The 16,027-nt window shown below is 42.4% G+C and overlaps 1 protein-coding gene across 4 annotated transcripts in view; it reads left to right on the forward strand.

Annotated features, from left to right (window-relative positions):
- The first annotated feature begins 2,908 nt into the window (after positions 1–2,908).
- Positions 2,909–16,027, forward strand: part of exoc2 (exocyst complex component 2) — a 44,107-nt gene continuing 30,988 nt past the window's right edge. For 2 of the 4 annotated variants that reach the window (XM_046390916.1, XM_046390920.1), the window contains exons 1-4: positions 3,089–3,107; positions 12,471–12,619; positions 14,385–14,561; positions 15,634–15,760. In XM_046390916.1, coding sequence (XP_046246872.1) covers positions 12,502–12,619; positions 14,385–14,561; positions 15,634–15,760 — 422 coding nt within the window. In that variant the 5' untranslated portion in view covers positions 3,089–3,107; positions 12,471–12,501. Of the gene's footprint in view, positions 3,018–3,088; positions 3,108–3,810; positions 3,944–12,470; positions 12,620–14,384; positions 14,562–15,633; positions 15,761–16,027 lie in introns of those variants that run through there. The other 2 variants (XM_046390918.1, XM_046390919.1) reach the window with 2 other exon arrangements.

Consider the following 16,027-nt stretch of genomic DNA (forward strand, 5'->3'; position numbering starts at 1 on the left):
ATTTTTTCCTCTTTATATTTACTCATTTATTATAATATTTTTATTCTTATGACTCCACCTGGAACAGCTTTAAAAATTAGGCACAAAATTTTTTTTCCATGTGTAGGATATGTGTTGCTTCTGGGAGGAGTCGTTGTGGCTGTTGAATTTTGAGCACACCAGTGACACGGCTCTAATTAGCCTGATGATTGGTCCATCACTTTGACCACAACAATTTATCTCAACATCTGCAGCTTTCTGCCCAGCTGCTGGGAATGTTTATGCTTTTCAGCAGATGTCAGAAGGTTAAGCCTCTTTCAAAGTGACAGTGAACATGGTAAACATCAGTATGCTAGCATCGTCACTGTGAGCGTGTTAGCATGCATACATTAGCATTTATCTCAGTTCACTCTTGTGCAGCACAGTCTCAAAGAGCTGCGGCTGTAGGCTCATTTTAATGCTACACAAGAGAGAGAGAATCTGATTTTTTTTGGGTGGGGGGATATCTTCTGAGGTGTATCAGATTATCTTCTCCACCTTGTCGTAAAATCATTCCTGCACTTCGTCCTCTCCGTCCTCTTATTGGTGGTGTTTTCCAGCCGCTGTGTTAAGCAGTGTGTCAGCACTCAGATTGAAAGGCTCTCTGTTCCCCTTCGCTCGCCCTCCTGCATTGTGTTCAGCGGGATGCTTTTCCAAGCTAAGCCTGGCACAGGCCTGGATTTCCGGATCCCAAAAATGTGAGCCCAGGGAACTGGACTCCTCCGGGAAAGAGCAGCGGGAGATGGATGGAACGCCACTCAGAAGCAAAACAAACCCAAATATCAGGGGTTTACTAAAGATCTCCCGTTCTTGTATTAACAGCAGTGCTACAGGCTAGTGATTAGATTCTCATGGGTCAGGGGTTGCTAGCTTCATTTCCCTTGGAATCCATGTTTTGTATGAGATTGAAAATACAGACAGGAGTTGTATTAATAACATTAACCAAAGAGCGGCCATGACACAGGTGTGCTTAACATTCTTCTGAGAGCACACAAAAGTATTTTACTTCTATCGTCCACTGTTCTTGATAAATTACAGCTTTCTGACAGCATGCAGAGACACGTATTATGATGAGCTTCACAAAGAGCCGAGACCTGGGCAGGTTGTTGTAATGTTAACACTGAGCATACGATCTCACTGGGGCGATCTCTTGACATTGAGGGATTCGTACATGTTTGATGTCTTACAGTTGAAATGCCCTGCGCAGGAAGGAAGTGCTCACCCACTGGTCGCCTGTTCCATCTTCAGGAGCTCTATGGGAGGGAGGGAGGATTTCAGTGCAATATTTACAGTGACCTTTTCCTCTCACTGGCCAGGGGCCCATGGGAAAAAACTGGAGAAGACAAACAATGAACAATAGGGTTCAGGGATGAGCAATGGTGCCAGCGCAGCATGTGCCATTACGGGATGTGGATTACAGGGGGTCCGGGGGGGTCACAGCAAGGATCAAGGAATCAGCAGTGTCCCTCAGGAGTACCTGAGACACCTGCTCAGAAAGCCTGTGCTATTTAAAAACACGACATGATACCACATGCTACTGGGGGTACAGCTCTTTGAAAGAAAAGTTTGATGATTTTAGATGTTTGAGAAAATCAATATCACTCTCTCATCTGAGTATTAAATATGAAACTACAAGCAGCAGCTGGTTAATAATGTAATGAGCTGGCTGCCTCGCTCAGTCTTCATGCGCCTTCAGGGAGGCTAACCGTCTCCTGGGTCCACCTTCATGTTTAGGAAACAGATATGCAAGTGGTGAATGTTAAAATAACACATGACCTTTCATTTGTAGATTCACCAGTTGGTATGATATGGTGTGATATGCCACTAATGTTCTCGTTCAGTGGCAAAGGCTGTGCCACTGAGACCAAGATCAAAATCTTCCAGCGTCATCGCTGTAAGCTGATGTTTACACAGACAAACAGCCCCTGCGTTGCATCAGCATCTGTGCTAACTCCCAAGTCACAGTTTGAACCCTCAATTATCAGATTGCCCTGTCTAATTGGACAATATGGTTTCCCCGGAGACTGGGCCTTGCCTTATCACAGAAATTCTTTCTGCTCTGCACAATTTGGTGAGATAAATGTAATGGTATCAGTGTTCTGGTGTGTGCCTGGGTGGTCTCTGTTGCATTTCTAATGATGCTGCGCCTTTCCCAGAACAAGTGGAAATACCTCAGTGATGCACCGTGAAAAGAGAGACGAGGAAAGAAGCAAAGCTCCCACTGGGCCTCAGAATTCTCACACAAAGGACATCCAACACTTCAGAGGAGCACACAGGCTAATAATGTTGTTTTTTCGTACTGTACACTGTGGGATGTCTGCAAGGCTGCAGTCGTGGAAGATTCAGGTCCTTTGTAGAGACATATTGTAGTACAAATATAGGTCCAGCATTGAGAATTGCACCAAAGTAAATGCACACAAGTATTATCTGCACTTTAAGTAAACCTGATTTTTATGCAAAATGGCCCCTTTCAATGTGTCCTGTCACTGTTGGATTACATTTATCCATGCATTAACATATCAGTAGCATTTTAATGTAATTGCTGTTTGTGGCAGAGATCCTTTTAACTGCTTTATACACTCTCAGCTAGTTTATTCGACAACAGCGGCATCTTATTTTATGTTTCGTATGTAAAAGATTAAACTGTAAAGTAACTCCAACCATCAGGTGAATGTAGCTGATTTAATACAGAAATGTGGTGGAGCTGAAATAGAAAGTGTCTTAAAATTCAAATATTAGAATAAAGTGTTCTACAAGTACCACAAATCTTTGCTTGAGTACATTAGATACTGTTTGTTGTTTGTCTGAGTGTTTGTTTTATAATTTTATTTATGTTTCATTATCTATTTCATTTATAGGTAATAGTTGTTCCTATTCAGTTCCTCATTCAATTCGATTCATTTCGAGTCATTTTATTCTGAAGGCGGTGGCTGAGAACGGAAAGCCGGAAGTAGTCACAGGACACAGGAAGCGGTTGCTGCTGCCCAGCGCTGTAAATTGTAAGTTCCTATTTTGTCTACGATGTTTTTCTCCTAAATATTCAGGGTAGGGCCAGGCTAATTTCGGTGCGACATGTGATAATATGAACGGTTTGTAACATTTCAGTTAACCCAAATGACAGCCACTAAAGCGAACCCCTCTTGTCGAACGAATAGCTTGCTAGCGAATGCTGGTTAGCTTAAGCTAACGTCTGATGTCAATTTTGTCAACAGAGCTGGTATTCCTTTTTCTGCAATTACCAAACGGTTGTTTGATATACTGCACCGGGCGTCTGTTGCGTTCTTACAACTGTCGATGATAGTAGAAACAGCTGACAGATGCGCCTTATGTTGTCATCTTGCAGCGTCTGAACGGAAATACGATCAGCTGAACCAAATGTAGTCAATTTACAAGCGATGCCCCGTTGTTTTGTTGGATTCTGTAGCCTTCGGTGCCTTAAGGCCATATAACCATAGGCTAACGTTGTATATACGTTCTGTGTTACTAGGGTTAACATCACAGCGGTGCTTAGCCAAGATACTGCTGTTGTGGCCGCTGGTTTTATAGTCACAATAGACTTTATTCATACATACCATTTATACCATTCGTACCATTTAAAAAAAATCGCACCGAATGACCTCATATGACTCAGACATGCAGCCTTTCTGAACAAGCGTTAGAGTAGTGTAACAAAAGAAAGTTCTTAATGTAGCATTATTTGATTGTAGATAATACATTATTGTTTAGTATAATAGTATTATTATATATATTTTTCCGCCTCACTGATCAGTGATTTGTACTGAAGCAAGTTTATCACTGAGATCGATTTGTTGGCTTGTTGTGCAGACTGGTAGTAATATCAGTCCTCTCTGGAAGAGAATAATGCTAAGTTCAGTCTGCTAATGAAAGCGACATCCGCTGAAGGCTCAGTTGTACACAAGAAAAGGTGGGATTATGATTGTATTAAGGATATTACTAAATGGCTGCATTTTGATTTTATTTCTCTTTGACACAGTGTCCAAATTTTTTTGGATTACAGGGTTGTAATGAAGGAATTGTTGCTTTGCTTTTGTATTTTGAAATATTATCCATATTCTAATCATTTAATCTAATCATTTTTTATTACTTGGTCAGTCATTTTGAAATGTCAGAAAATAGTGGAAAAGTGCCAGTTATAATTCCATACAACTAAAGGGCATGTATTCAAACTGCTTATTTTATTCGACCAGCACCCAAAGATATTCAGTTTGCTATCATATATGACAGAAAAGCAACTCATCTGTGCATAATAAACAGATTTTAACTTTGTAGGATGAACTGAAAGATTGCATTTTGTAAAGCTGTTACACTGAGAATTTACTGTGGAGTCGTTCTTTTGCAAAAAGCTTGGTAGTGAAAATTGTGTGTTGCTATGTGGTTTTGAAGCACGTGGCCCAACATCAGACCGTGATGGAACTGATTAAATTCAGATTTGATGTTTAGTCCTAAAAGTGCTTTTTTTATTATTATAGAAACCAAAGCCAATCAGATGAATTTTTTTTTCTTTTCTTTCTTTGTGTGATATCAAGAAGGCGCAATTTCAGCTGTGGTTGCACATACCGTTGTCTTCTAGAAGGTTAAGATATTACTTACTTTAAAAACCTTCAGCCTTCACTTACCTCAGCTCAGCCTCATTAAGTGGAGTGTTTTCAAACAGAACAGAGTCTAAGCCTCTATAATCCTGTCTTGTGTACTTTTGTCAAATATTGTTACAGCATACTTTATTTAAATGGGCTTTTTTGAGGGAAACAGTACCTGCACCATGTGTGCTTGTTCAGTTGATTGATTATATGAGAGTAATTGATTGGCAGGTAAGTCGCAGGCGGGCGCCGTGTCGTAGGAGTAAGTTGTCATCGAGCTCCTCCATCATTTGTGTTGACATCCATGTTAGCGAGTCGTCAGCCTTTCAGTGAGAGCCTGCACAGCTCTGTGTCGCTCCTTCTCTTCCCCAAAGTCAGCACTGCTTGACTGGGGCACGGTGGGGGCAAGGCTACACTGATCCATTTCCTGCCCCCCTTCTTGGGGGTCTAATTGAAAAATTTGGGTGGCCCTGCTTGTTTGTTTTGGTGGAATGTGGTGGGTTGTGTTTTTTTTTTTTTGTTTTTTTTTTTTAGGCTTTCTGCTCAGTGTTGCTGCTCCTTAGACTTTGGAGGGAATCGATCGATGGGGGTCAGGCCGCTGTGTGTGAAGCGGCACTTCTCGCTCTCACCCCTGTCCTCTCTCTGCAGTGTGTCCCACCTGGTAGCCTCCTCCCTGCTGACAAACGTGCTGGACTGCTGGTTTTCACACTATGGTTTCTGTGACCCAGTCAGACCTGGACAGGCAGACAGAGGAGCTCTGGGCTGGGAAAACAGGCCACAGCACAGATTGAACAGACAAGCTCAGTGCTTAGCTAATTTATTGTAGATTGTTACAAGATTCAGACTTTTAATACTTTTTTCCATAGTTTTCAGATTCTTAATTGCAAGGATTTGGCAGATAAAATAATTGCTAATTGCAGCCCAAGTTGATTATTTAATTGGTCAATTTCCAGAACGATGATTAACAACAATTTGGATAATTGTTTATGTCTTGTAGTTATTAAAAATGGCAAACATTTGCTGGTTCCAGCTTTTCAAATGTGACGATTGGCTGCTTTTCTTTGATTCACATTGTAAATTGGATACCTTTTAGGCTTTCAACTTTTGATATTTTTTTAACAACTATTAATCAGGTCAGTTGTCAGAAAATTAATCTACAACCATTTGTTAATTATGTTGAGCTAAAGAGTCGCGGGTTTCAGTCACAAATGTGAAAAAAAAAGTTTTATAAGCACTAAATAAAAGGGTTGATTTGTAGTGTAATCAACAGTGTTGATGTAATTCCTGACAGTATATGTGAGTGTGAGTATGGTTCTCACGCTGGTGATGTGTTTTCTATGTAAAGAAGCTTGGGCAGCGGTCTGCTCGTGAAGGTTGGATGTCACTGGGCAAAGCCGTCTGTCTCCAGTCTCTTAATCCTCTGAAAACATCTTCCTGCATTTGCAGGCCTGTCCTTCATATTTCTGTTTATTGTTCCAGGATTTTTATGTGGGAAATTGGGGACTTCACTTCATTAGGCCTTACTCTGAAAAGCACTTGAGACTGACAAACAAACAAACACACAGTCATAAAGACGACAAAGCCTGTGGGCAGACATGGTTATGGTGGGACAGCGAGCCAGAGGGACACATCTGATCGCTCTGTCCTCATTGTCGGTCATGAAAAGACTCCCCGTGAATGCAACAGAGGGTGACTCGCTGTGGACAGAAGATGCACAGTTCACTGTCACATTTGGCCATCTGTTTATGTGAAAGGTGATACAGTCGGCACACATTCAGCTGCATTACCCTGTCCACAGGCATGTGGTGGCCTGGGTGTGAGCGAACACTGTGGAGGATTGTTCAAAGCTTCGCCCGACCTGTGTGATCAGACCACATCATCTCAGGCTGGGTGATGTTTGGCTCGCTCTGTCCATTCAGAGGAGTCGGGAGGGGGGGTCTTTGATGGAATCTGGTGTTTGTGTAATGTTGGGGAGCACGGAGTGAAATGGTGTTAGTGTAGGTGGGTGAGGAGGGGGGGGTTTGAGCCGCCAGCGTAGAGTCTTAGCTGCGCTGAGGGGGTCAGGGTGATGAACTGTCTAAATGGGTCCCTTTGTGCCCCCTAAGCCCATTACACCCTCTCTCTTACACACACACACACACACACACACACACACACACACACTTTAACATACTTGCCAATCACTGCCATATGTGAGTCACCTTTGAGCAGCACATGATTGAAGGCCTGAAGGCCTTATTTATGAGATAGTCGTGTGTCGATCTGACGGTTCGCGGAGACGGATGCCGCTGAGAGTTTGTCATGTTCTGAAGGCGTAGAAACAAAAAGCCAGGAAAAGTCAGAGCTCTGATCATGTGTGATCAGAAACTGATTTTTGTTGCGACATGCAGCAAAGCTCCCTGATTTGAAGAGGGGACATTATGTGGTTTGAGTTTTAGATATAGGGGGGGTGATCATTTTAATACATTTCGTTTATCTATTAATTTTATAAAATATCAAATGTCTGACCATCAGTCTAAAGCCAAAAATACTCATTACACAACGACTCATTTGATGCTACTTTGATGTTGTTAATCACTGGACAACAGTGAAAGACAGTTCATGATAATCATAATCGGTGATATTATTTTGTCTTACTGTGATTTATTTAAATGTTTTTTTTTCAATATTTGGAATGATGATTGTCGAGTCTCTCAGTCAAGCTTTAGTTACAATTCTGGACTAATGCAAGATGGAATGAAGTGGGCTGACACTGACTGTAGCCTGCAGGCTGTTGTTTATGCTGTACAGCCACTAATTGCCAGGCAGCAGAGCCAAGGCTGCGTGTTTTATTATTTTCTACAATTTCTTATTCACGTTATTTATGATCTTGCCTTTCAAACTTGCTCTCAAAGGGCACCAGATTGATGTATTTAACTTTGAAATGTGCATGATCTCCTTCGGGTGTGTGGGGGGGCACGACCCCGCACCCCCCTGTGACCCCCTAGAGGGTCTCCACCCACCACACTCTCACTAAACCCTGTGGGAAGCATCATGACTTTATCAAGTCCCCAACAAGGATGGTGGAACTGAACTCAGTCATCCTCTTTTAGGACAAACAAATCCATTGCTGCCATGTAGCCCAAACCATTGAGCATTTTTGAGGTGTATTGCGGTGTTTGGAAATTGAATGGTTTCATGTGACAAATAGATTTGTTTAGAACTTTAATGAAAAGTCTTTCTAAGGTAGGGTTGTCACTTAGCAGCGCTGACAGAAGATCCCAAAAGCCTCTGACTTCCACAGCTACCACACGGATCAGAGCTGTTTGTTAGTCTGCCTCCAAGGAAAACAAACCTGCCTTTTTAGCCTCATTACCAGAGAGTGGGGCTGGGGCTGGGCTTTGGGACTGGGACTGGGGCTGGGACTGGGGCTGGGCTTTGGGACTCGGACTGGGGCTGGGGCTGGGCTTTGGGACTGGGCTTTGGGACTGGGGCTGGGGCTGGGGCTGGGCTTTGGGACTGGGACTGGGACTGGGACTGGGGCTGGGGCTGGGGCTGGGCTTTGGGACTGGGGCTGGGCCTGGGACTGGGCTTTGGGACTGGGACTGGGGCTGGGGGCTGGGCTTTGGGACTGGGGCTGGGGCTGGGGCTGGGACTGGGCTTTGGGACTGGGACTGGGGCTGGGGCTGGGCTTTGGGACTGGGGCTGGGCTTTGGGACTGGGGCTGGGCTTTGGGACTGGGCTTTGGGACTGGGACTGGGGCTGGGGCTGGGCTTTGGGACTGGGGCTGGGGCTGGGGCTGGGACTGGGCTTTGGGACTGGGACTGGGACTGGGGCTGGGGCTGGGCTTTGGGACTGGGGCTGGGGCTGGGGCTGGGGCTGGGCTTTGGGACTGGCACCATCATGGTTGGAAGAGAGTCGAGCATGAGAAAAATCCACTTGTGTGTTGTCATTGATTAAATTTAGTTTTCACAGTACGACATGGCTCAGCATGGCTCACGGCTCAATCAGTCGGGATCCTCTGATGCCCCCTAGAGGTCAACACCTTTGTCCTGCTTGTGGAAAAAGTTTCCAGCTGGAGCTGCAGAAAGCTCTTCTTTTTGTTTTCATCTTCATGCTGTTTTAAGGAAAAATTCATTCATTTAGTCTGTACAAAGTTATAGTTTCTATTACCTAGTTTACAGGGTTTTCATGATGGTGTGTGATATGAGACATGTGCAAGATTCCCCTTAGTTTCTGCGTGATTTGGTGTGTGTGTGTGCTGGTATTATAGAGAGGGGTCTGGGCAGTGTTCCCGTGTCCATGCACAGCCCCCAGAGTAAAGTAAACACAGCGGCTCTTTTCTCATCCCAGCCGTCAGCAGGCTCTCCCTAGGCCCGCGCCAGAGACCACACACCCAGACCACACACACACACACACACACACACACACACACGCACACACACTCATACACACACACACACTCTGCCCAGACCTCTCCGCAGATCCTTCCACATACTCGCATACACACAGACCACACAACACCAGCTCGGGCCTCTCGCACGCAACCTAGCTGAGCTGTCATTCTGCCCAGCGTGTGTGTGTGTGTGTGTGTGTGTGTGTGTGTGGGCGCAGGCTATCTGTGTGTTTGTGCACGTGTATTTCCAAGATGATGGGGGTGGGATTGGCTGGAAACACTCCTGGAAGCCGAATCAGAAGTGTACAAAATAAAGATCCCAATCCTCTGCCCTTCGCCGCTCCCACTCTAAACATATGGGATTGATGAAGGATATACCAAGCTCTTGTTTTAGGCCTGTTAACCTCTTATCTTCTTCATGTCAGATACATAGCCCCTCCATTTCCTCTGACATGCATGGGCCGTAGCAACAACATGAGGTAAATCCCGCTGGAGTTTAACTCCGGGATGTCAGGGGGACGGAGGGCGGCCCTGTGGCAGAAAAGTTTCCCAGAAATGTTCCTGCCCTTGGAGCTTTCTAGGTCAATATGTGTGCTGTTGTCCCACTGTGTTGTTGATGCCATGTGATGTTAGATAAATTCCCACATTTTGAAAATTGTTTCATGAAAGTCTGAGGTCTGCGGTTCCACAGTTTCGACTGAAACTTTTCACCTCTTAACTGATCTGTCACTCAGCAGAACGTGTTTGGATGATCATTTTTGGTAACTGATGAATCCAGAGGTGTTCCCAACCTTGTTTGCCCCCAGACAATTTTATGTTATTTCAAATAAATGTATGTCTCTGCTGCACAATAGTTTTTAAATGACAAATATGTATTTTAATGAAGAGACATGAAAGAACATTTTACTCTGCACTGATCAGTTTACTACAAAAATCCTGTACTCAGCGGCCCCTTTATTAGACACACCTGTCCTGTGCCGCAATAAATTCTACCCTAACAAAGTTAATCATGCTCAACTTTTTGTGACATTGTGAGCAGATTTAAATGTTCGTGACCGTACTTTGTGATGGTGTTGAACTGGACTACATTACATTGGAAGACAAAGAAAAACTGATTGTTAACCTTATGGTGGAAAAGTTGCATTTGATCGTACAGGACTCAGCAGTAAGGAGTGGGCGAGTGGTGAAAAAGAATTACACACTTTCTTATCATTAAACAAGTCAATTAATTTTAGTCTTTGTGATTTGGTTATCGCTAATAAATAAAAAACTTTGTATCAGTAAAATTGATTTCTGACTGCTGACATGCGCGCACAATATGTTGATTGATGGATGTCTTAATTGCTTTAAATGATTGAGTTAGAAAGTCGACACATGAAAAACAAATTTCACCTGTTTGGTATTGTTTTCATCAACCATGACATTTTTTTATTTTGATAGAAACTTTGTAAAAAATAAGTTTGATTTAAATTAAAATGCACACTTAAAATTGTTATTATTATATTTCTTTATTACTCATACATCTCTTTTTTTAATCAATTGTCATGTGACTCATTTGTCCACCTAATTGCAGGGAACATAGTATTACTGCTCAGCTCATTTTTCATTTTAAAGGCTCTAACTGTAAACTAAAATATGTTTGGGTTTTAGACTGTTGCATCAAAGAAGTAATTTGAAAATTTGCATTTTGCACTATTTCCTGTTGAGTAAATGATGACTAATTCCTAGCTGAAATCAGAAGTTGGAGCTCTGGTTTGCATTGGCTGCTGCAGGGGTTAAAACTGAACTTTTTTTTTTTCCACAGGAAAGTCTCTTGAACAAGTAGACTAATCAGTGTTGTGCTTTGTCACTTTTGATTTCCTTTGATTCTGGCGCCCCCGTTGGCTCTTGGAAGTCTTCTGGCACCTCAGTTGCACGCCTACACCTAATTAGTGACCATATAACTGTGCAGAGCGTTACCATCGTGAACTTGCTGCAGGTCCGGTCCGTGTGAACTCCTGCATTGTTTGTGGAGAACGTGTTTTGGCTGCGGAGCAAAAGGGCGGAAGCCTCGCTCAGGCTGCTTCAGAGAGTCGAGATTGGTCAGCCTCTTTGAGACCTGGCAGTAATTTATATGCAAACATCTGTGCTGCTGAAATACATCCTTTCATTTTTTTCTCATTTGCAATGATTCCCTCTGTCTTCCTTTGCTCAGCCCCAACATGAACTGATTTGCATGGGTGCTCCTTCGCTGGTACTGTAATCTGGACAGTATTGTGTGGGTTTATGTGGAATGATTGGGGAGTCCAGGTTTATTTATCCTTCGCTGTGAGGTTTACATTCTTCCTTTCCTCCCTGCTCTCTGTCTGCTCCTTCATTCTTGGCTCCCTTGTCTATTTTCCCTATTATTTGAGAGATAACTGCTGCAATACATAGATTGCATGGAGACCTACAGGGTGGGAAGTTAACGCTAGCTGCCAGCCAAATGCTGCTTGTACTTTGCTGTCCCCTCTCAGCTCTAAAAACCTGAAGATCTGACCGCCTGGTAATTCAGTAAAAGCGGCTGGTGAATTTTGGAAAATCATTGAGCATATTTATTATTAGGAGAGTTTTGTGGGATTTACCAGCTACAATTACATGTAAGACATGAAGTTTATTTTCTCATCCCCTTTTTAACACTCGGTGGGTTTGGTTTACTGCAGATGCTTTGAGTACAGTTGGTTGTAAGTGTTCTGTGTAACAGTTTGAAAATGCTTTGTCCATAACCTCACCGCCTTACTTAGCCTGTGTGTTCACGGGTTATTTCAGGTTCCAGAGTTTTAACTGATGAACATTTTCAGTGTGACTTTTTTTTCTTTTTTCAGTCCACACCCAGCAGATGTTTTTGTCTTTAAAAAATCTCTTGAGCAATCAACGTAAACTTAATTAACAAGTACTTAAGTACACTTTTGAGGTACTTGTACTTAATTTCTATTTTCCATTTCCTTATCTGATGTACTTCTACTCCACTGCAGTTCAGAAATACAAATACTGTACGTTTTACTCCACTACACTTTGTCTTGATATGGTAACTTTGCAGATTATTTTTATAATACAAAATATTAATAATATAGAATAAAATAAAACTTTATTGATCTCTTAAAGGAAATTCACAAGCTGCCAGGTAAATAATAAACTATGTAAAGTAGTTCAAACTCCTTCACCAGCTTCAGTTTTGAAGCCTTGAACACATTAATGCATCAGTTATTATAATGCAGTAATACAGTATTATTCTGAAATATGCCCTTATGCATAAATCGTACTAATAGCATATTTTGATACTAATACTTTTGTACTTTAAATACTATAAAATAAATTCATAAATGTGTAACAGAGTATTTCTACACAGTGGTGTTGCTACTTTTGCATGGTCTGTTACAAGTAGATCTAAGATCTAAGTGCTTCTCCTGTGTGCCCCCTCTAATGCGTGGCTCCCTCTGCCTGTCTTTTTCCACGTCCAGGTGCTGATCGACCCATCTGCCTCAGGCCATCATGTCTCGTGCCCGTCAGCCCCCACTGGTCACGGGCATCTCGCCCAAGGAGGGTGCGGCTTGGACTAAAGTCACCATCCGTGGAGAAAACCTGGGCACGGGCCCAGCCGACCTCATCGGTAATATATTTATAGCCACACACGCAGCTCTGTCTCGCTAAAATGTGTTTTTAAAATAAATTTCTGTTCAGAAATATTGATTTTCGTTGCTCTCCTCTATGTGTTTTGTTTCTTCTTAAAATGTTTCTATAAATGAATACATCAAAATAAATGCACAGTAAATGCTTTTTACTTAAACAGACAGATACAAATGCACTGGTCAACACAACAATCAGGTATATAGCATTTATTTGTTTTATCCTAAATAATAATTCTTAGGTGATGTGTTTTTATTTTGTTCCTGTAACTTCAGTGGAAAAAGGACACGGCTGTCAATTGAACGTAACTTGTATTGTTGTCATTTAATTTCACCTCTGGTATGTTGAGTATTTCGTATCGACTGATTGTATTAACTTATCCATCAACAAACCACAGCGAGCTCCTTTTTAAACAGGCTGGTGCAAAGTTTGTTTTTGTTTATATGATACGTAAGTGGACAGGACGCCCGAGCCTCTCCTGCCGCTCGAGTAAGAATTTCATCACTTTCAGTTCACTGCTTTGGGAACATTTAATAAGTTGTCGCAAAACAGTCTTAAGCGAAAGCATTTTTGTAGAGAAAATATGATTCATTTTATTTCCATATCCGCATTAATTAGCCATTTAATTAAGCTGGTTAATACATAAGTGTTTGAAATGTTTTAATAAATGTTGTATTATAAGATGTATTTTATAAAGTTGAAACGGTAAATTTATTGTGCAGTGACAATTTAAGATCCATCCATCATGAACTTATTGGACATGCACCAAAGTTTCACCAAAAAAAAAAAAAAAGGAAAAATCCCCTGATTTGTGGTCTAAGTCGACTTTAATAGAGAAAACAACCAAATCAAATAAAATACTGAAATATTTACAATATTTACTCTGCTGTATGCATAGAAACTTGAGGTTATCACCATCATGCATTAATGTTTGTTGTTGTGTCTCTTTTTTATTTATTTTTTATTTTCAAGAGCCACACAGACGGACTCCCTCCATCTTGTTCTCATTATGTGTTTTAACGTCATACTTTTTCTATACTGACATTTTCCCTCATGTTGGCCAGTTTGATTTGAGCAGAGGACTCACACGCTGCTCCATGCTTGGCATGCTGTGCCTCTGGCCCATGATGCAGGTCTATTTCTGACCATGAATGTCCCTGGGGCCACGGAATTAGACAATTAGATATGCACAAATGTGTGTGAGTGCTTATGTATTCAAACAAAGTGGCCAATAGAGAACAGAGGCAGGAAATGGAGCTCTAATGGGCATATTATTCACGGTTTTATGGGCTATTTGTTGATCAGCTTTCACAGGCTTTTATGATGTTTGATTATACACACATGAAGCTTTCTGAATCTCCTCGGCTGGAAATGTGAGAGTAATCCCTGTGTCTGTCTTCTAATGTCCAAATAGTTTTCAAGAGGGTTTTAAAAGAGGACGACAGATGTAGGGGCCGAGTGCACGTTGTGCCAGTAATGGGCCACTTAGCGCTGAAGTGACACACGTTAGCTTAGTGAGAGGAAGGAAGGTCACGGCCACCCACGCCCGTCCTGACCCCAACTTGAACTCTGACCTCTGGTGACAGTTTGACTAAACTTGCTGAGAGAAGCCAATTCTGTGTGAGCGAGCTCCTCTCGTTTCAGGTTGTCTGCGTGAGTGTCGGCACTGCGTTCTGTTTATTTACGCTGTCACTGTGTGTCTTTATCTCTCACCCTTTTTCACCTCTTTTCTCTGCCTTCCGTCTCAGGTCTGTCCATCTGCGGTCATAACTGCCTGCTGACAGCCGAGTGGATGTCAGCCAGTAAGATAGTGTGCCGTGTGGGTCCTGCCAAAGACGACAAGGGAGAGATCATCGTCACCACCAAGTCTGGAGGTCTCGGTACCTCCACGGTCTCATTCAAGCTGCTCAAGCCGGACAGAATTGGTGAGACAGTCAATGCTAAAAATCTGGGCAGATTAAATTTGTAACTAGGGTTGCAGCAACTCTTTATTTTTTTATTTATTTCATCAGTGCTTAATCTATAAAATGACTTTTATGAGTTTGAGGTGACGTCTTTGTGTTGTGTTTTTTCCAACCAACAAAATCAAAAGCAAAAGACATTCAGTTAGCAATATAAAAGACACGCACCAATAAAACAAACCATCACATCTGAGTGGTTGAAACTCAAGTTTTTCTTGATTATCAAAGAGGACAAGCAGTTAGTTGATTGATATTGATGAAAATGCTGTCAAATAACTGACTAATTGTTGCAGTCAAGTGAACTTTATTCAGGTGAAGAAGACAAGTTTATCCCAGACGGCTTTAGAAAGCTGTATGACACCCGCTGTGCTGTCAGGCTTATCAGGATCACATCAGAGGGAGGAATCCCTGCGTTGGTGTACAGCTTAAAGACAAGAAGAAAACACAAGCACATAAAAAAGGAAATTGTCATCACTTTGGCATCACGTACATCACATTGATTTAAAAAAAAAATAAACAAAAGACAAGCAGATTTACAAAGCCACAGCTAACAATATTTGATTTACTTTTTGCAATCTGATTCCATGATGGCTACACGGAGCGTTGGTATCTTGTTAATGATGTGTGCGTTTCCTGGGAACTTCTCCAAGAATTTCTGCATTTGCTCGATTTTTCTAAACAGGCTGAACCCACCTCAAGTGAATATAAAAACTTTTTCTTCTCAAATTTGTGTTAGAAACAAATTTTATTACAACCTTGAAACATTAAATGGTTCATCTTTGCTTAGTTTTTGAAAAGAAAGTTTATAACCTGTAGTTTGTGGACACCTGAGGGTATCGGCCATGAGAAGCAGATAATTATTGTTTTTGGTGTGGGAAAAAATATGTATATTGTGCGTCCCTAGTGCAAAATGTGTTTGATTGAGTGTGGGTGCGTGCGTACACACACACACACACACACACACACACACATCTGGGATGCATTGTTGAGCTCAGTGACATGCGTCTTGTCTCTCCTGTCCTGCCCTGTCCTGCAGGTATCCTGGACCAGTCTGCTGTGTGGGTGGATGAGATGAACTACTACGACATGAGGACAGACCGCAACAAAGGCATCTCCCCCCTCTCCCTGCGACCCAGCAATCCGCTGGGCATCGAGTTCGACAAGTATGGCCCCAGAACACAGGAACGCACTCACAAAACTCGCACCGCCATAAACACGCGCTCTGGTTATGGAGTCATGGTTTACATCCCTAAACAGAAACAAATTCTCCCCATATGCGGACGTTTGAAATATTATGCAGACACAGCAATGGCTGTAGTGCCTCAAACCGCTGCTCATGGGGAGTGGAAACAGAAGAATTATGTAGAGGGCAGACAATTTGAAAAGAACTAAAGCGGCGACCCATGCACGTTTGTGAGCGGCCAGCGTGG

Source organism: Scatophagus argus, chromosome 6, assembly GCF_020382885.2.
Source record: "Scatophagus argus isolate fScaArg1 chromosome 6, fScaArg1.pri, whole genome shotgun sequence".
In the NCBI taxonomy this organism is placed as follows: Eukaryota; Metazoa; Chordata; class Actinopteri; family Scatophagidae; genus Scatophagus; species Scatophagus argus.